The 22250-nt window shown below is 37.2% G+C and overlaps 2 protein-coding genes and 1 pseudogene across 2 annotated transcripts; all 3 read left to right on the forward strand.

The window, feature by feature from the left end:
- Nucleotides 163-1366, forward strand: LOC109831499 (pentatricopeptide repeat-containing protein At1g50270-like). The gene has a single exon (XM_020398836.1). It carries the CDS (start codon nt 227-229, stop codon nt 1364-1366), a length of 1140 nt encoding a protein of 379 aa, XP_020254425.1. The 5' UTR covers nt 163-226.
- Nucleotides 1349-9100, forward strand: LOC109820637. The gene is made up of 5 exons (XM_020386818.1): nt 1349-1777; nt 2014-2064; nt 3373-3453; nt 8312-8629; nt 8754-9100. The coding sequence occupies exons 3-5, from the start codon at nt 3385-3387 to the stop codon at nt 8997-8999; spliced, it is 633 nt and encodes a 210-aa protein (XP_020242407.1). The 5' UTR covers nt 1349-1777; nt 2014-2064; nt 3373-3384; the 3' UTR covers nt 9000-9100.
- Nucleotides 18376-19410, forward strand: LOC109820661 (annotated as a pseudogene).

The following is a 22250-nucleotide window of genomic DNA, read 5'->3' on the forward strand; positions in this document are numbered from 1 at the left end:
AGCCTAGGCGTACGCCTAAGCGGACTAGGCGGAGGTTTTTTAAAACAGTGATATAATATATAAATTAGTATTTGGTATTTTGTTTTGAATCTTTACTGATGTGCGCTACTATAAAACAACGTGCCCCTAAAAGCAGTTGGATACTTTACGGAGATAGAAATTTATTACCAAATCAAAAAAAAAAAAAAAAAAGCACAAACCAAATGCTCCTCTTTAAACTACCAGCATGTGCAACAAAACCCTCACTATTCTCCGCTCTCATCAAGAGCACCCCATTAACAAATACCTTCACTTGCTTCGACAAGGACTCTCCCCTAATCAGCACACGTACCCATCACTCCTCAAATCCCTCTCCACCTCCCAAACCCAGCACCCATCTCAAGTCCATTCTCACATTTTCAAATTCGGGTTTGATTCGGACACGTTCATTAGCAACTCTCTGCTCTCAAGCTATTCTAAATTTGGTGATCTGGCCAATGCCCATCAGCTGTTCGATGAAATGCGTCAGAGAGATTCCATCTCTTGGACCTCTATGATTCGTGGGTGTGTGAAGAATGGTATGCCCAATGATGGGCTACGCTTGTTTTATGAGATGAGGAGTTTCGGTGTCGAAATTGACGGGGTGATCGTCGTGAGTGTTCTCAATGGGTGTGGAATGGTTGGAAATGTTCGCTTGGGCCAATGTGTTCATGGCTCGTATGTAGAATGTGGGAGAGTGAGGTGGGATTTATATATAGCAAGTGCCTTAATTGATATGTATGCTAAATGCGGTGATTGTGATGGTGCGAGAAGAGTGTTTGATGAAATGCCCTGTAGAAATGTTGTCTCGTGGACTTCGTTGGTCTCTGGGTACATACAATGCGCAAGGTTTCAAGACTCTGTGTTGGTCTTTAATGGCATGCTTTTTGAAGGTCTTGAACCGAATCTGATGACGTTGACTAGCGTTCTGACTGCATGTGGTCATCTAGGAGCATTGGAACAAGGGAGATGGGTTCATCGTTACATCAACAGGAACGGTCTGGTATTGAATTCTATTGTTGGGACGGCATTGATTGATATGTATGCAAAGTGTGGATGCATAGATGATGCTTTCAAAGTTTTTAACGGTTTGTCACAGAAAAATGTATACACATGGACTGCCTTGATCAATGGTTTGGCGATGCACGGGCTTCCATTCCAAGCTTTGGATCTGTTCTCTCGCATGTTGAAGGAAGGAATTAGACCAAATGGTGTCACATTCTTAGCTGTTCTATGTGCATGTTCCCATGGGGGTCTTGTGGATCAAGGGAAAATGTACTTCAATCAAATGCTTGAACATTATGAGATCAAACCAAAATTAGAGCACATAATGAAGCTTTGGAGCTAATAAGAACGATGCCTCTGGAGCCGAGTGCTGGTGTCTGGGGTGCTCTATTTGGTGCGTGCATGATCCATAAAGATTTTGTTTTAGGCGAGATAATTGGGAAATACCTTGTTGAAATGCAACCGTTTGGTAGTGGTGGCTATGCACTATTAGCAAACATGTATTATTGTTCCCAGAAGTGGGAGGAATCAGCAAGTTTGAGAATAACAATGAAGAGGAGAAGAGTAGAGAAGGTTCGAGGTTGTAGTTTTATTGAAATTGATGGTGTTCTTCATCAATTTATTTCGTCTGATGAATCTCATCCCCACTCTAAAGGAATCTATGAAAGTTTAGCTGCAATGGCCATTCTGATGAAATTACAATGGTGTCCTTTAGATTGTTTTGTGGTGTTATTCGACATGGGTGTGAGATAAAGTACGGATCTGCTTGCATTCTCTTGATTGAATTGATATTTAAATCCAAATACACTTTTCCTGTATCTATGAGTGTGATATAGATTGCATCATGCTATGAAATCAAAGTTGCAGAAAGTTATTAGTGTGGAAGATGAGAATTTCTTGACACAGAATCGAACTTTAGTTTACAAATTTTGGAATAGTATCGGGTCCTTCATAGAAATAATCTAACGATAATTTTTCATATTTCTACAGATGTTCACGGCATAATCCTCGTGTTACCCGTTGATCAATGTTGCAGAATCGGTATGTTATTTCCATTCTGATTTTTTTTTTTTCTTACATAGTTACATAGCTCATTTTTTTGTGAAGTTCATTAAGAAACAAAAACATTGGTCATGAATAACAGGTGAACTCTCATACTCGAATTGTGACATTCAAGCTTTCAAGCTTCCATTCCAATCATAAAAATCTCTAAGCTAAGCTAGCTTAATGACCTAGACTTCTTCATGTTTGATATCTTTTTGCATACAAAACTGCACCTACTACGTTTCTTTTGGAAGTCTAGAGACAAACGTTTAGTTATAGATTTTAAATTGCTTATATATAATAGGCAAGCACATGCCCTTACTCTCAGGCATGATGTGGGTTTCTTCAGGAAGCTTCTAAACCAAAATACGTGGAATTAAGAAACCCAATACGTATCATTTGTCAATTTATACTTAGGTATTTTGTATATAGTCTTACACAAAAAATAGATTATTCTACTAATTCAAGAAAACTTCATCCTGTTCTCCTTGTTATAAAGATTGAATCTCAAGTAAAGGAATCTGGAGAAGAAATGAGAATGACTACTTCTTTCATTTCCCATGTGCACAAGAAATCGATTGAAAGTTACCATATCGACTGCTTTAAAATAGAATGAGTACGTATTTGACAAACAGTCTGCAAGTTTTATGATCTTATTAAGTTAAACTTATTTGCAACGTATGACAACTCGTAATTTTCATTTCTGTTCTCCTACTATTTTTATTGACCGGGGCAAACAAACATACCTTTTTCGCTTTCTCATTCAGCATGAATTAGTTGTAATTTTATACTGCGACTTACTATTCAAGTTTACAGGCAAATTGTTGGATTAATTTCGTTTATGCAGCCTTTTAATTGTTAGTATTTGTAGCTGTGTCAATTTAACAATTACAAGAATCTGAACTCACTAGCTGCTGGCTAAATTATATACTTTCGCTAAGAATATGATTATGAGAAAGTATCCAATAGTAAGATTGGTGCAAAATCACTCAGTTCACTAATGGTACAGTTCTTAAATGCAACATTAATATTATGGACATAAACCGTTGTATATACATCAATCTCCTTACAAGTGGGGATGAGTAACTATTCGCCAACATAATGAAAAGTTTTAAGTCTTACCTTTTAATTATAATACTCGCGCTATTATCATTCTTTCTATGTTGCAAGAGGATTTTTTATTCAAAATTGTAAATACCAACTATTAAACAAATGAGGTCTAGGACTCTAGTCTTTGATTTAGATTAAATTCAAAGAACGCATAATAGCTTGCTACACAGCTGATCCCACTTATTTTTGATGCAGAAAGAAGTGCTCATGCTCCAAAGGTCAAGTTGGTTATCAGTAACATCAGAGGTTGACAAGGACCCAAACGCCAATTTTAGGGTAATCAACAATCAATATGAATGTAGATTGCACAACCCCCATAAAATAATTTCTCACTCTTTGCATTTATTTATAGATGTCTGACAATGTATACAAAAAGAAAATGCAACTAATCCCTAACTGATTGAGACATAAATATTTGAATTACAAAAACAATAATAGCGCAAAAGTATCTAATGATCCTCGTCTATAATATTATGAACTATTTAATACAGATATTCTTTTGGTGCATCATTAACATTATGCATAATTACAGCGAAAGTTGCATGTGTCCATTCTTGTTTTATGATGCATATAAAAGTGTCATTTTATTTGTAAATGATTAAATAATAGTGACACAAATAAAAAGTGTGGCAAATCATGACATATATTTGTGTCGTTAGATGTAAAATAAAATAAATTTGAAAAAGGCTAATAGTGTACACATTGATTGTGCGAGGATCAATTGATGGGTCTTAAATAATAAGTCCTAGATTTTAAGTATATTGATTATTAAACATACATGATAGTGTATAAGCTAAACAACTCAATTACTAAGTGTGCCTTTGTGAGAGTAATCCTAGGATGAGTAACCCACTAACTGGGAAGTTAAAGTGTTGAATGATGATACTCTTTATATTTTTATAGTCTAATTAAACACAACTATGTGTTACCACTCTTGACTCAATGTATGTGTTGCAAGTTCTGTGCCGTATGTATGTGTCACCAATCTCGAAAAATATATGTGTCGTGAGTTTTATGACACATATACGTATCACAAGTTTTGTGACATATTCTCACATGTGTAAAAATACGCTCTCCATACATTATGCTCTACCCACATTTTCGGAATGGATCGTGCTCCATTTGTGCGATATAAAAATGTGTTGCGTAGAGATAAAAAAAATGTATCATAATTTACAACTTTTTTTCTAGTGTTATTAGAGCCGATTATTGGTGATAAACGTGCTAATTTGCTAGGTTTGCGGAGACTAGGCATCCAACAACATCCGTATAGCTCTGCACGCCACAAACAAAAAAGTAACGTTATATAGAGTTATTATCCAGTATCACCCCTCTGAAGCTTAAACCAAGCTCTTGATAATGTGATGATTATTTTGACGATATCCTGAAGAACTTGTCGATTTTGAATCGAGACCAAAATCACCTACAACTCGGTTGGTGTGGGACGTAACTGTCAACATTAAAGATGCCGGCCAGAGTTACGAATTTGTTATAATTTGTACTCTGATTCATGCTTCATCTTCATTTAAGGCCATTATCGACCTTTTCAGCTAACATGAGTTCATTATACAGCTTATTGATGGCGTCGTTCATGTATTCATGGATTTTACTGGAGTCACTAGTACAAAACTGGGCTGTCCAAACGGTTATTAGAACCGTTTGGGCAAATCGAAATAGCCCAAACGGATACAACCGTTTGGGTTACTTATTCCAAACGGGTACAACTGTTTGGACTATTAGATAATCCCAAACGGCTCTCCCAAACGGTTTAAACTGTTTGGATATTTCAACCCAAACGGGTTACAACCGTTTGGGAGCAGGATGCTAGGGTAAAAAAAAATTGCCATTTTACTTTTTAGGACCCGCGCCCCCCAAACTTCACCCGCGGGTTGAAACATCTTCGCCGAAAATCGCCGAAAATCGCCCGCGCGTCCCCCAAAATTCACCCGCGCGTCCCCCAAAAGTATTTGATCGATCCCCAAAATTCACCAGCCTCATCTAATTGTGATCTTCGCCTCCACCTCCTTCATATCTACTCCCGATCGCCTCCGCCTCCGCCTCCGCCTCATCTTCGCCGGAAGCACATCCGCCTCATCTTTGCGCCGCTGTCGATCCTCCGCCGTCTCCTCCTCCGCATCCATCGATTCCTCCGCAGCGTTGGCCTTCGCCAATTCATAGGTTCGGGTCGTGTTGCTCCTCCGCCTCCACCGCCTCCTCCTCAAGTCGGCCCTTTATCCTCTGTAATTATCTACTCTCAACAAAACCCTAGACCTAATTAATTTGTGTTCGTTAGAGCTCCTACCCTCATATTAGATATTATTATGTTAACTTACATCATTGAGATATATAGAATGCTAATTTATATTGTTGCTGCTGTTGTGTGGTGTATATGCCTTCGGCTACACCAGTATATCATCGATACCTAGAGTTCTTTGAAATTTACCATAAGCCCATATCAACCAACTACAAGTCATGCAGAAAAATCCCAGCAAAGACCTCCAAGTCTGAGATGGTAAGCAGGGACATGGTGTTTGCAGTTTGCTTAACATGTATTTGTATGGTATGTACCACTTTGTTTTTCTGTTCTTTTGGAGTTTGGTGATGGTGATGATGTATCCGTAAAAGAATGTAACACTCCATGTGCTTCCTCTTCTTCTACTTTCCTTTTAGTTTAATCCAACTTTCTTTCCACCTACCATGGATTTATTCTTGACGTGTTTATTTTTGTGTCAGTGATATGGTAGCTAATAATTAATCTGTTAGGCTTGATAGGCCAATGCTTTGTTGGTGTAACTAGCTATTCCTCCAGTGAGATATGTCACATGGAGAATGATTTGGCAATAGCATATTTATATCAGATAATTGGATATGTTAGAATGATTAGTTTTAACCTATCAAACTGAAAAGTGCTTGATATATGCATAGGTTTGAGGGGAAAACTGACCTCTCTTGTCTACCTGCTTTGTAAACTCTTCTTCTTACTTATAGAAGGAACCCAAACAGTCTGTAGATCCAAAAACCTGGAGGAAAAACAAAAAAGATATACCGCTGTTAGCATCAGGAATTTACAATTAATGGCACAATTGCAGAGTCTGTCAATTGAAATTCCTCTCTGCAATGGAAATGCCGGAACTGTCAGGCCATAATAGAGTCCTAGTATGAATTAATAATACAGAAAGGTACTAATATTACTTAGAAATTATACCAGGATACAAGCGTGTGCACGTAAAATCTGACGCACAAGCATCGTGGGAGAATTCAAGGATGCAAATTGCAACAAATAACATTGAGAGACAAGCGTATGAACACTTCTGTCTGTGAAATTTCACTCTTATTGGCAACCCAAAATATCACTCTTATTGGCTATCATAACTTACTCTGCTATGAATCCTTGTAAGATGTTGACATCCAACCCAAAACAATGTAAACAATAACACACAAGCCTTGGCAAAACAATGTAAACAATAACACACAAGCCTTGGCAAAACAATGTAAACAATAACACACAAGCTTTGCCAAAACAATGTAAACAATAACACACAAGCTTCGCCATATGGTTTAAGCCATGACAAAAACAATGATATAGTGTTTAGTACTATATCATTACCAGGTTAAAGCAGCATGATCATTCATTAGTTTGAATCTTCCTGTCCAAAATAACATCGTTACCAGGCTAACGCGGCATGGTCATTTTGGACATGTTTGAGGTTCTGGTTTATTTGAACATTTGCCCATTATCAATAAAGATCTTCATATGAATTATTCAACCACTAGCTTATTTAATCATAATAATTACAACTCAGATAATTCATATTTTAGCTCCTGTGATATCCTTCTGAAACATTTAGAACTCATGTTGATGACATGCTTAAAGAGGAGCATGCCTTTTGCTTTCCGCCAAGTTTGAAAGATTTTGTTTTCATGTATCTTTCAAACCATGAGTTTGTTGGAGTACTTGCATTTTTCATGTCTTTTTGTGTGAGAGTTTTCTTGTTCTGTTGTCTCTGCGATAATTCTATAAAATTGTTGACTTCTACATAGTCCATCACATTTATCATGTCACTATTATAAAATCTTTATTATTTTCTGGCATATACTATTGTACACTAGTATGATGATATTTTGAAACATTTGATCTGTCTTCACCGTATTCACCTTATCTTCAGTACATGTCTTGTCAAATACATTTTACTTTCCTGGGAGGTTTCATTAACCTCAAAAGTGACCTTCCTCACTGATCTTTGTTGCGAATGATACACCCAAATTCAGCGCCTGCTTCTATGCAAATATTTTCTGTATGATTTCGTCGTTCTTCATTCCCGGAATGCTTATTTCAAATTTATGCAAACTATTACTCCATGAAAGTAATGTTTCTTTTGCTTAGCCATACAAAATTTAGGAATGTTCTAACTCCTTGCTCTCCAACATTTATCAAAAAAAAGGAATGTTTCTTTTGCTCTCCAACAGTTTGCAAATACACGTACATGTTTAGAAGTGACAGAGATATCATTATACCATGGATGTGGTTGCAGGCCCGAATATTGCAATTAGGGACAAAACCGATACTTGACCGACAAATGTGGCCATCGCTTCAAAAATCAACACACCATAAACATATGGATGCTGAAAGTTCAGAGAGAATATAGGCTTTGTTACCTGCGGAGAGGCCATCTCTGAGCAACATAGCTACATGCTGAAATATTTCCTTCTCTGTTTGTAGTAATCACGTATCCAACCTTTGATCAGCACCTGAGGAATAAATTCATGAGCTTGTTGGTTCAAAAACCATAGCTGGGTGGCCGGAGAAGTGAATTGACAAGAAAACTTGAGATCACAGTACCTAGTTCTGTCACAAGTGCAGTAACACTCTCTGAGATGTTCACCAGCACGCTGTTGTAAACAATAAAGATGCACATCAAACTCCTAATCAATAGGTAAATATAAGCAACTCTGCTGTGTGTATCTGCAGATACACACTGCTGTGTATCTGCAGTGTGTATCTGCAGCAGATACACAGCAGTGTATCTGCAGCAGATACACAGCAGAATCTTACTTTTATTTTGTTTTTATTTGTTTCTTAAATATATCTACTTTTGCATTGTCGACTTACAGTTGACTACTTTATATTGTGTAGAATCGAGTCATCCAGGAGGCAACCTTATCAGGGGTCGATTCAGCCACAGAGGACAATGCACTTTGTTTCACTCAGATGTTAGATTCCCTGCACGGAGAGCATCACGGCGGTTATGAAAGAGACATGGGCATTGGTGCCACTCGGACTTACTTGAGGACGTCCTCCATACCGGAAATCGACACTTCTAATCAGGAACTACGTCGCGAGGTGGCTGATCTTAGAGCTCGGGTAGCTGAGATGGATAGTCTCAGGGAGGAGCTTAGGGAGGAGCTTAGGGAGGAATTTAGGTCTCAGATGCATTTGATTACTAACAATATGGTACATACACACTCTCGCATACACGTACATTGGCACAAATATGCATACATCTTATACACGTAAATATACGCATAGACTTAACACTCAGACAATTATACACTCATACATTGCTACTATTTTATAGGTTAATTCTCAGGGCGCTCGTTCTGCTCCCACTCGTAGTGATCCATCAGCTTTTACGCGACCGGCTCCAATTCATCAGCCCGCTACCGATATACCTCATTCTGCTCGTCCTGCTTCGACTGCAAACACTTCTACTTCCAGTGCTCAAGGTTTGTCACATGAGAATATTGCTAGGATATTTGCAGACTTAAGGCGTTCGGGCTTGTCCCAAGAGGATATTCTTCGAGGAATTTCTTCTGTTCATTGATTGGATGAATTAGACTATTCCTATCTTATATTTTGGATGTATGAGACATTTTGGATATTAGAGACAAATATATAATATTGGATACTTTTCATTGTGAGATACTGAGTAATTATTGTGCATTTATCTCTAATATTGCATATTGAGTAATTATTGTGTATTTATATATAATATTGAATATTTAGCATCGCTTGAGATATTTTTGTGTATGTATATGTTTTTAATTCATTGTGTAAAATGTGTATATTAAATATAAACAGGTAAAAAAATAAAATAGCTGAAATGAAAAAAAAATATTAAAATTAATAGGCCAAACGGTTAAAACCGTTTGGCATATACTGAGGTCCCAAACGGGTGTACCCGTTTGGGACAGCGTTATATGCCAAACGGTTGAAACCGTTTGGCATATATCGCTGTCCCAAACGAGTGTACCCGTTTGGGAAAAATATTTGGCCAAACGGTTTTAACCGTTTGGCCTATTAATTTTAATTTTTTTTTTCCATTTCAGCTATTTTATTTATTTACCTGTTTACATATAACCGTTTGGGAGGGGGTTTTCCCAAACGGTTCCAACCGTTTGGGCAGGCCAGTTTTGTACTAGTGAGTGTTTCTTTTTTAAGTGAACTAGTATCGTGTACGTGCGTTGCACATAGGCACACTTGTTGATCAATTTTTTGGAATTCTTTTGGTTCTATTAGGTTAGAAAGCGGATAGTTATTAAAATATTATAGTAATTAATAAAGAATTAATATTTATTCAATGAAATGAGACTTAATGCATAAAGATTAAATGGGTATATTTGTAGGAGGTTATGAATAAGTTATTTTTATCGAAAACAATAATTCTCTGCATAGAAAATTAGCTTACACATGTTTTTATTATAAAATATAAACTATTTGTAAAGCAAGAAACTCAAGTACAATTATATGTGAGAGAGGGATGCCATTTTGAAATTATCTTTCTAGAAATTATTAAACCTCCTCTAGTTTATTATTAGCTATTAGAATCTCCCAATTTATATTTGATACTTGCAATTTATATCTCTAAAATTGCATTTCAAGGACATTAAGTGCTAGTATATTGAGGAGGATTTAGTGCAACTCAAGATATAGAAGAGGGAATTATGTATAATTTTTCCTATTTGTTATAATAATGCAATTTACAAATGGTTAAGAAGACAGTGGAATAGTGAAAAGTTGACGACTTTTCATATTATTGTAATGTTATATTATATATTTATTTATTTGAATTAGTAAATAAATAACTTTTTACTCATATTATATTTGATAGTTGCACATATTTAATAATTCATATAAATATTATATATTAATGTGATATCAATATGTATTATAATTATCATACATTAACTATTATACTCAAATAGTAGATTAATAGCAGAAAATTAATAATTAATAGCAGAAAATTGATAATACTCTTAAAATTGTAGTAGTAATCCCTTCTATAAGCATCCTCAGGACCAACTAACTATATCATTTTCTAAATTGATCTTCTTGTACTTTCTATTTGTCCTTTATAACCCAATAATATCAATGTAGTACCTTAATGATCATAGAACGAAAATTAACCCTTTACATATATAGAGTGAAAGCAATTACACTTATAATGCATTGTCATGGACAAAGCTTTCTTTATCCCGAGAGTAAGCATAATGCATTAAGAGATTCAATCAGACTATACAAACAATTTAGCATATTTACAAACATGCCTAGGAGTTGGAAACCAATTTACATGCTAAGGTAAAAACATATACGAAGATGGAAGGGGGAAAAACCAATTAGTTTATGATTGAAATAGTTGCAGATTTTGATAAAATACATGACCACCTTCTTTGTCACCTTCACCGATTTTTTCTCTGCTCTCTAAGTTGTTACACTGATGCTTCCATTACCATCTTCTCATTCAATTCGATCATACTCCACCAGTGATGTTACCATTGACACACTCACACTTCTTGCGGTTTGTAAGTGCTGTAATTGTGTCTCCTTACTTTTTAATATGAATAAAATTTGATTAAGAGTTTGAATTTTGGTTAGAGGAATTTGATAAGATTCTATAGTAATTTATAGTGACTTATGGAAGGGGAATAATTATAATGTTTTTCATTATTAGTGTGTAATGTCAAGACTTAGTGGTGGAATGTTATTAGTGGGTGGTCAAATAAAAATTTGATGGTAATAAATAGGGAGGTTATGAAAAAGTAAGTATGTGCATATCTTAATGTATGCATGTATGGATGTGCTAGAGATGTATGCATGTATGTATTTCGGAGGGTATTTTTGAAAGAAATGTTTTAACATGGCAACACACTTTTATAATAGTATTAAATTAGATTAGAAACTAGGGTCGTCCAAATCGCTGAGATTATTTTGTAGGAATTGTGATAATTGGATATAGGCTCCACTAAATAAAAATAGTTCGGCTGTACTGATAACTAAAAGTGACGTGTACTACAATATATATATTCATGGCCTCTCCTCACGAGAATTCCCCCTCTATCCTAAAGTTTATTTTTTTAACCCTCGTGTAACGTGTTTCGTTAATTGGTCCTCTCCTAACCACGCTGATAAACAAACATCCTCACCGGTCAGTCTCATTTTTTATTGTTTTTTAATTTTTTATCGCACCGCTTGGTCATCTTTTTATCGATCAATAGAAATATCTGCTAATAAAGAAAACGACCGACTTCATTAACGACGCCAATGACGTGTCAAATTATCATTGGTCGGGGAGTTGACATCCGTCCCATTTATAAAAGGTCAATGGACCAGCAATTTCTTATCCAAACTTTACACGCCACAGAAGCGTGTGCTATAGCCTTCAGCGCAAAGTCCCATGCATCAAATCTCAACGTCCATTTCATCAAGTGGGAAGTTTTTTGATTGATGATAATTCATTAAAATTAATTGTGTAAATTGCTTGGAAAATTTTTGGGTTTGGTTGTAAAATTGCACAAGTGGATCCGACTTTGTGGACCGACTCCAACCCGAAACCCACGTTATAGAGTTGTTTTATCATTTATAGCATGGAGTCGTAACGTTACACCATGAGTCGTTTTTTTTAGCAGACTACAATTAGCGGTTACAGTCACAATTATAGTTGTGAATATATATTTTGTTGTAGCTTATGACTTACGTAAGTTTAAGCTTAGTTGCATTAATTTATAATCAACATAAACCGCAACATTAATGATTTAAGTTGTAACTATAGTTTCTGTTAGGGATATTTGCTGTTTAGACACTAATTATCATGAAATGCAATTTAATAGTTAATAGAAATCGGAAAAGAACAGAAAAATTAAACAGGGTTAAAGAACATAGCCTGATGATCGAAGCGTGTTAGGCACTGTCCCAAGAATCTAATTGTCCCCTCTCGTACAGGGCTACACGACAATGGATTCTGGAGATACTACGACCCTCATGTTGGAAACTTACCAACTTTAAAAGTTATAGCAAGCAGATAAATCCGAATAAAATAAATAAGAGATAAGAAAACCAGGCCTGACGGGAGCAGTCGTGTAATCACTGTCCTAAAAGATTGAGAACCCGCCTATCACCCTGGCGCAAATGGTTCTCTCCTCCCTAGCGGTAAAAGCCCCCGGAAACGGCCGGCATCCGTACTCGGGCGAGAGTACAGAGCTTCAGCTTAGATGAAGAAGATTGCCCAAAAAATTAATAACAAAATTTATAAAGGGGAAAAACAATTTTTCTTTAAACCAGAGGAGAGGAGAAAAAACTTTATTTTCTTATGTTTTAGAATGTGAATAAGGATGTATTTATAGGGTTGAGGGAGAGAGGATTCTTTTTAATTTTCCGATGCGGGACTAAAACACAAAGGCAAAATTATCTTTTCTTAATAAATATCCAACAGCCCTCCCCCCCCCAAAAAAAAGGTAATATTGACTGAAAACTCAAAATCAATAAATAAATCAATAAATCACAAAAAGAAAATAGGTTAGGCAACCTTACGTATCGTGGATTCGGGAGAGGTAGCTTTCGGCTTTGAACATTTTCTTAGTGAGTTCATCGCCACCTAATGGACATAATGGACTAAGCCTTGAATTAGGCCCATTGAATTAGGTATTGATAAAAAAACACACAATACATCTTCATCTATTGAGCAAAGCGGGTTGAGCGGTAAAGACCATGCTCACAATAAACCAACTCATGAGAGTTTCTAGGGGTTAGCCCAGCCCCCCCCCCCCCCCCCCCAACCACGGTCATCACGGTTCCTCTCACGTAGCTAAGTCCTCTAAGGATACTATAGCTGGATATCATACCCTCCACAATACATAATACACACGTTGGACTTATTAAGAGTAAAACTCAGTCTAGCCAGTTGTATCATAAGAGCATCGTCATCATAGAGAAGGGGTAGTAGCACAAGCTACATAGTGATATATGAGTATATCTAGGTCGATGCTCCACACGAGTGTCACTAGTCCAGTTTGTTTCTACCACATTGAACCAACATTGGGACTACATCTCCAAATAAGGGTTGGGTTGCCGCTGTCAGTGACCTCATCTATGTGCTTAACCTCATCTCCCTCGATGAATCCAGAACCACACTCCTGGATAGACCCTTTGTCAAAGGGTCAGCAAGATTCTTTTCACAAACTTTACAAAGTCTAGAATCATAACTTTGCCTAGCAGGCGTTGTATTTATTTATCAAGTTCTTATTTTGTAATTAGTCCATCATATTGTTTGAAATTGACATTAGGTCATGGTCTATGATCATAAAAGATCATAGTCTATGTCTGAAGATGTAAACACATAGTGTTTGTGCAGATTAGGATTTGACCTTAATATCTGAACATTTCAAACTAATGTGGAACTAAAAAAACTACAGTTATACATTTACATGCATGCATATGCACATACATGAATGTAATTAATAATAGATACATGCAAAGCATTAAAGAGAACCTTATAATAGGATTTCGTATCTTAAAATATATTTCACTACATATGCATAATTTTTTTTTTTAAATTTTCTATTATAAGAGGTTGCAAATTTGGTTGCCTTCTAAGGAGACATTCCAAATTTAAATCGGTTGCCTACAAATGAGACCTTCCAAATTTAAATTGGTTGTCTACAAAAGAGACTTTTCAAATTTATGTTGCCATTTTTTAGTACCACCCCTTATACAAATAATAATAATAATAATAATATTTGTACATACGTGCTTTAAATTTTACAAGTGCATTCTTGCATAAAACCTTATAATTAATCATGTAACAAATGCAAGTTATCTAAAAGGACATATGAACATTTATTGCAATATCCATCATAACGCAATAAAAGAGATGAACTTTACATTTGAAGAATTGAAATATAATCCACCATATAAAATAGAATTTTAAAAGATGCACCTCTTTGATTTGGTTTACTCGTATATTGATCATTTATCATTAGGCAATATATGATGCAAGAAGCGTAATTAAATAAATGCATATGAATTTTTCTCATAATTTCGGTTCCTCTTATTCCTAACCAAAAACTCCTTAAGTGAAAAGATTAATGTTTTACCTGGGTAGTTAGCCAGGTAAGGATAATACTAGAGGTTGATCAAAGATCAATTAAATACCTCGTTCCTTGCAGAGCACATTACGCAACCCCTAAACCTTGCCTTAGAAACCAACTAATCCAAAAAATTTAAACCGGTTCACTCAATGAGTTTTTGTTCCTTAATAGTATATAGAAACTTTAAAATATTTCCTGTAAGCATTTAATTTGTCAAGCAATTATAATGCAAACATATGTTGGATAAGGCCGAGGAGGGCTTTACCTATTGATGTTCGAACCTCATGATTTAAATGTCGTGAGAGCAAAACCCATCTATAAAGCTTACACATTAAAGAGGATTAATGAAAATAGGCATTTAACAGCTCAAATTAATCAACAATAAACATGAGCAATTAATCACAGAGATAATCTTTACTTTTAAAATAGGCTTTAGAAACCAAATTTTCATAAAACAGTAATTGTATTTTTATGAACAAAGAAGAATAAATCTTTAATGAACAGTGCTTTATGTAAGCATTAAGCAGAATTTTTTTTAAAATAAAATGAACATTAAAACTGTTTTTAAATTAACAATAACGTTTTTTTTAAAATAAATAAATGAACAGTAATGTCCTTAAAATAAATGAACAGTGGCATCATTTTTTTTAAAAATTAACAGTAACGTTCTTAAAAATAAATGACCAGTAACGTCATCTTTAAAATGAACAGTAACACCCTTAAAATAAATGAACAGTAACGTCATTTTTAAAAATGAACAGTACCATTCTTAAAAATAAATAAACAGTAACTTTTAATTATTTATATATATTTTTTTAAAATAAAACAACAACTAATTAATCAAAAGATAAAAAAAGTAATTAGCAGAGACTATTTTGGGTGAACAGTAACAAAAAAAATTTTTTAACGAAAAATAACTAAAATAATATGAACAATAATTTTTCGGGTGAACAGTAACCGAAAACAATTTTTTTAAAACAATGTTAACAGCAGATATATGAATAGATCTAGATGAACAGTAACATAAAAGATGAATTTTTTTGATGAACAGTAGACTATTCTTATGAACAGTAACTTTAAAAATAATTTTTCCACCGGATTTAAATCAAAAGCTATAAACTTCTCAATCTTTTAGATTGTTGGAAACTTACCAACTTTAAAGGTTATAGCAAGCAGATAAATCCGAATAAAATAAATAAGAGATAAATAAGAGATAAGAAAACCAGGCCCGACGGGAGCAGTCGTGTAATCACTGTCCTAGAAGATTAAGAACCCGCCTATCGCCCTGACGCAAATGGTTCTCTCCCCCCTAGCGGTAAAAACCCCCGGAAACGGTCAGCCTCCGTGCTCAGGCGAGAGTACAGAGGTTCAGCTCAGATGAAGAAGATTGTCCAAAAAATTAATAACAAAATTTATAAAGGGGAAAAACAATTTTTCTTTAAACCAGAGGAGAGGAGAAAAAACTTTATTTTCTTATGTTTTAGAATGTGAATAAGGGTGTATTTATAGGGTTGAGGGAGAGAGGATTCTTTTCAATTTTCCGATGTGGGACTAAAACACAAAGGCAAAATTGCCTTTTCTTAATAAATATCCAACACCTCAATCAGGCGATCTCCTTCTCGTCGGCACGAGCTTCAAGAAGGTTTTTCGAATTCTTCGTAGACTTTTAGAGAACCAGCCAAGAACAACAAGAAGAAATTTTTGAAGAGAAAAGAAAAGGAGAAGCTCTGTTGTTAATCTGTACCTCTAGCCCTCGCAGGTATTGGTTTTTATAGAGGTTAAAAGCAGACGTTTAGATCCACAATTTTAGTCGTTTAGATCCATAATTTTAGTCGTTTACCCGATCAATTCTCGTGAAGACCTGCTCTATGTTTATCACGGTTTAATCGTTCCAGTTACAAAATAATCTCCTGAAGATCCGTTCCATGTTTATCACGTTTTAATTGTTCCAGTTGCAAAAAAAAAAAAAGTCCAAAATGTAGCAGGTTAAGGACCCATCAATCCGAATCTGCATTCGTGTCCGCGGTCGTGGGCCGGCTGCCGGCGCCCTCCCGAGCCAGTGCTGGTGCGGTTCGGCGGCGCCGTGTGGGTGTGGTAGGCTATAATATCATATTTACTTCTAAGCATAGGAGTGAAAGGAAAAGCTTATAAACAATCTTCATTCACATCTCCTATCCAACGTGGGACTAAACTTCCCCACTTCAAAAGCAAGTTTTAAGTTACAACTCCAACAGTTTCGATATCTCTTTCTACCCCTAAATCTGAAAAAGCTTGATACCCATCAATTTTTAAAAATGTATAATTTTAAAACTGATGCACGCAACAAAAAAATCGCTAAATATTATATACGGCCTCGGTGGCGGAGCTTCTAAGAGGCCGGAGCAGAAGCATACGAGTCAAAGCTCACAAGCCCGATCGAGTCCAAAGTCCAAAAATCAGAAGCTATAGAATTTTGGCTTTGCAAAGTTTGAATCCAGACTACGTATTGACTCAATGTATAGATCGACACGCTAAATAACAGAGACTTTATCATCACTCAACTCGCAGCATGAGCTTAAAAATCTAGAATTTGCAATATTTTAACACCGCGGCTCAGTATTGCAAAAAAAAAAAGCGAAGCTTCGTGAAAGAAGTGCAATATTTTAACTCAGCGGCTCAGTATTGCAAATCTAGAAATGACGCGAAGCTTCGTGAAAAAAAGCAGGGACAAAAATACGGCGAAGCGCGGGCCCGCGGGGGGTTTCATACGTTTTCATTGTGTCTGTGTGGTACGCTCGTTCCTTCTCTATCTTAGCCGGTACCCACGAATGTGGACATTACACTTATTTACGGACCCGCCATTTCCGGGGTGGACTCGGTTTGGTAAGCTGATGGCGAGTGGACCTTTTAAGGCCGTGGTTTTCCGCCGTATCATAAAAAGGCTTCGGATACTGTGATATCATGAAAAAGCCGTGTTCGTTCTGACAAAGTATACGGTGTTTGATAAATTTGTCTTTACCCTTGAATGTCAAAATATTTTCTGTTTTGCCCCTGTCGGAAGAGTCTCACGCACGTGCTACTTTTTTTTTTAAAACTGTACTTCCTTACTTGCACATGAGCCAAGTTATTAGGTCGATTATAATCCTTGGTTAATTATAAATAAATTAATGAATATATTACTTTATATATACAGTGGTTCTCTCTATTCTTTTGGTAATTTATAAGCGGTTCCTTGTTCCCAACTTATGTTAACTTCTGTTCGAAGCAAGGGTTGACAAGATGTATTAGACTATTTGCATATCTGACCCAAAAATAAATAAAAATAAAAATAATTACCGCAAATATAAGAGTACAAAAGTGAATAGATATTTGCGGATGTATTCATCATCATATATCCGCGGAAATGTAAGACGATGCAAATGTACATGTTTTATCATTGTAGTAACAAGGAACAATAATCAAGAAATACACATTTGACTAGTTAGTTTCAGGTATTCAGGCCAAACACCAATGAGATATTATAGTTAAAGAATCCGTGTAGCCAACAATATCCAAGTACATTTGTGCACCAAAGAAAGGTAGGTTGAGTGTTGAGGGTTATTTTAATGGGTTGAAGGTTTTTTTTTTTTAAGGAAAAAACTTCCTGCATATTTCTACATCCTTATCCACTAGTCAATCATTCAAAACCTACGTAGCGGTAGCGAGGCTCGACTCAAAACGATCAAAAAACCCAGTGCCCATGGCATTACCGTAATTAACCTACAAATCAAAGCCCACTTCCCACCGCAAAATCCGCTCACGCTCGCTTTCTCCTCTTTCTTCGAAATTCCGCTGTCCACCAATTCCACTCGATAAATATCCATCGTCTTCTTCTCCCTCTCACCCTCTCAAAAAAGAAGAAGAGGAGGAAAAAAAATCCAATCTTTTTCTTTCGCAAAAAAAATGTCGCTGACCCAAAAATTCACCCAAATCGACCCATTCGCAAACCCTAACCCTGGCAAACCATCTAAGACCCCGAAACCCTTCGATGAAACCCTAATCCGCCGCCTCACCTCCCTCCTCAAATACTCGCCGAAGGTCACCCTCTCGTTTCTGGCCCTCGCCGTCGATCTTCTGTCTGAAACCCTAGCCTCATTTTCGGCTCTCTTGTCGGATCCGAATCTTTCAAGATCCGAACGCGACGTTGAGGCGCTCTCGTCTCACCTCGACGCCTCCGCCGCGTTGCTCGACGCCGTCAACTCCGTCACTGCCGAAGTCGACCGCCTCTCCCGCCGCCGCCTCCACGTCGCCTTCGGCCTCCACCTCCTCTCCCACCGCCCGCTCACCCCTGAGCTCACGAGCAAGGCTCGTGACTCCATAGCAGAGTGGAACGAGGAGGAGGAGACGACGGCGTTCCACGGCGGTTAACGGAAAGATAGGAGGTTCTGCGGCGGAGACTGAAGCAGTTGATTCCGTCGTGAAGAAATTGAAGGAGGTGGTTGAAAACGGAAAGATAACGGAGGAGCTGTGGAGTTTGACGGAGGAAGCGGAGAAAACGACGGATGAGTTAACGGTTGGGATTGACCGTTTGACTAGAAGCGTTAATGGGCTTTTTCGGGCTGGGCTTTGTGCGAGGAACGCGGCGCTTCAGGGGTTTAGGATTGGGCCGAAGAAGTGTAAATAAAGTAGGAAGGGTATGGATGGCAATTTTATTTATGGAAGGAGTGTTTGTAAATGAGAATTTGTGCTTCGTTGTGTTAAAAAAGTTGATGGTGGAAAATGAAAGTTGTGATGCGTACAATATCGACAATGGAATGAAAATGTATTGTACAAGTGATAAAGTGTTTATCGTAGAGTTGATTTAGATTGTAAAGCTTTTTCTCAAATATACTACTCAGTGTTAATTGCATGTTAGTGTTCTCTCTTTGGGTTAAATTATAGATTTCTCTTTTTTACTCGATTGGGATGAAATTATACCATTAAAATAAGCATTAGGGTTGTTTGCAAATGAACTCTTATTAATCTAAGTAGCGCTTGAATACCTTATTGCGTCACTCCGCAATTATATACTCACTTGTTTTTGCGTGGCGTAACTTGTTTTAAAATTATATATCAAAATCTTATATTATACCATTGTGAAAATTGTTATTTAGGTATTCATATAACATTCACATGGTAATTAATTTTGTCATACGTATGACAATATACGTACGAAAATATTCTTGTTTGCATGCATAATAGAGGGTACGAAATTACTCTTGACGAATATAACTGCTATGACTATGTAAGTGCTGCAAAGTGAGTGAAACTATAAGGTGTTTGCCGTGTTTACGAGGTATTAAGGTGCAACGTTGAGCACTTTAACATAAGAACATGTCTACTTAAACACATATTGTTCCATCTTCACCACAAATTGGAAGGTATTATAGCATGCAAATAGCTAAGTGTTGATCACCATTTGGAGGTTGACACGTGTCCCACTCTGTGCCTAATCAGCCATATTCGAAGAAAGACGACTTGAGCGACTCTAGCGGTAGATTCAATAGGCTGACAACTTGCGATGTCGACTAAAAAGGCGGTACTTGTCGACTTCCCGCAGGATTGAAACGAGAAGCATACTCACTCGGCCTACTATTCCAGTCAACCCCACCCCCTATCGGCACTTGACCCTTCCAGGCCAATACCTTGCGAGGCCGACTAAGAAGATGGTACTAGTCGACCTCTCCGCAGGATCGAGACGAGAAGCATTCTCACTCGGCCCACCATTCCAGTCGACCCCACTCCTTATCGGCACTCGGCCCTTCCAGGCCGATAATTTGCGAGGCCGACTAAAAAGATAATGTTTGCCAGCCTCCAGTGAGACGAGTCGGAAGGTGGTGTATTTTTCGAGCCCTCGTCGACAGTCAATTGTCATCACTTTAAATGCATGATCAGAATCATCATTGCTCTAGTCTCGAAAGTCTTTATGACTCATTAGGCCTCGTCAGCACTATGCGCATCCTGTCACCTCACATTAAATGCCTCCGTGACTAACCCACCTCAGCGACCGACACATGTAAAAGAAGATGACGATTGAATAGCTAGTTTGACTCGGTCGAAATTACCTATCTACCCTTCTGATATGCTACAAAAGAAACTGCGGCCTGCTGCCTAGCGTAAGCTATTCTAATTATGCTAAGCAATTTTCTTGCTAAAAACTTAACTCTTACTTCTCCACTCAAGCTCTGAAATGACTTAATCATCGGAGGAACCGCTGAAGATCCCAACTCTAACATCTCACAAGTTCATCATATGTAGGATAGGACTTCTGGCTCAGGAACCAGCCGTCTGAGGAGGCTAACACGTGTCCCGCTCTATGCCTAATCAGTCATATTAGAAGAAAGACGACTCGAGTGACTCTAGTGATAGACTCATCAGGCCGACAACTTGCGAGGCCGACTAAAAAGGCGGAGGCTGACTAAAAAGGCGGTACTTGTCGGCTTCCTACAGGATTAAAATGAGAAGCATCCTCACTCGGCCTACTATTCCAGTAGACCTCACTCCCTATCGGCACTCGGCCCTTCCAGGCCAATACCTTGCGAGGCCGACTAAAAAGATGGTATTAGTCGGTCTCTCCGCAGGATTGAGACGAGAAGCATCCTCACTCGGTCCATCATTCCAGTCAACCCACTCCTTATCGTCATTCGGCCCTTCTAGGCCGACAATTTGCGAGGTCGACTAAAAAGATGGTGTTTACCAGCCTCCAGCGAGACGAATCGGAAGGCGGTGTATTTTTCGAGCCCTCGCCGATAGGAAATTGACATCACTTTAAATGCATGATCAGAATCATCATTGCTCCAGCCTTGAAAGTCTTTATGACTCATCGGGCCTAGTCAGCACTATGCGCATCCTGTCATGCACCCTCACATTAAACGCCTATGTGACTAACCCCCTCAGCGTCCGACACATGTAAAGCAGGTGACGATTGAACCGCTAGTTTAACTCGGTCGAAATTACATATCTACCCTTCTGATATGCTATAAAAGAAACTGTGGTCTGTTGCCTAGCGTAAGCTATTCTAATTATGCTAAGCAATTTTCTTGCTAAAAACTTAACTCTTACTTCTCCACTCAAGCTCTGAACCGACTTGATCACCGGAGGAACCATTGGAGATCCCAACTCTAACATCTCACAAGTTCTTCATGTGTAGGATATGACTTCTGGCTCAGGAACCAGCCATCTGAGGAAGCTTGAAGACCTTAACAACCCTCATAATTCACAGATAAACCCCATGTTTGATAATTGACATCAACAAAAGGGTATGTGAAAGATTTGAACCCAAATTTGGTAGACCGAAGAGTTGTTTTTGCACTAAATTTGTTACATGATATTAAGTGTATCTTGTTAATTATTGTCTCAAATCAAATATATTTAATTTAATATAATTTGGATTAAAAGGTAATAAATAAATATGCCATGTTTTTAGAATTTGGCAATAACGAATTTTGGACTCAAAAGGATCAACATGAAGTGCCCTTGTCTCATGTCAACTACTGAAAACCTTAACCTATTAAATATGAGCAAACAATATATATCAAGCTAATTTAGATCTTGATATCTTAGGAAAAAATAAACTTAGGATATCACGTCAATGCCCTAAACACATTAGCTTCAACATGTCCAATTTTTGCATGAAAAAGAAAGCTCACTGATAGGCAAAAGAAGCATTTAGCTAACAAAATCAAACATCTATAAGAAAATGATATTCTTTCTTT

Source organism: Asparagus officinalis, chromosome 1 (assembly GCF_001876935.1).
Source record: "Asparagus officinalis chromosome 1, Aspof.V1, whole genome shotgun sequence".
NCBI lineage: Eukaryota > Viridiplantae > Streptophyta > Magnoliopsida > Asparagales > Asparagaceae > Asparagus > Asparagus officinalis.

Coding starts and splice junctions, on each gene's coding strand:
- LOC109831499 (XM_020398836.1), top strand. CDS start 227: ATGTGCAACAAAACCCTCACTATTCTCCGCTCTCATCAAGAGCACCCC.
- LOC109820637 (XM_020386818.1), top strand. CDS start 3,385: ATGCTCCAAAGGTCAAGTTGGTTATCAGTAACATCAGAGGTTGACAAG. Junction 3,454..8,311: donor ACCCAAACGCCAATTTTAGG/GTAATCAACAAT, acceptor TATATTGTGTAG/AATCGAGTCATCCAGGAGGC. Junction 8,630..8,753: donor ATTTGATTACTAACAATATG/GTACATACACAC, acceptor ACTATTTTATAG/GTTAATTCTCAGGGCGCTCG.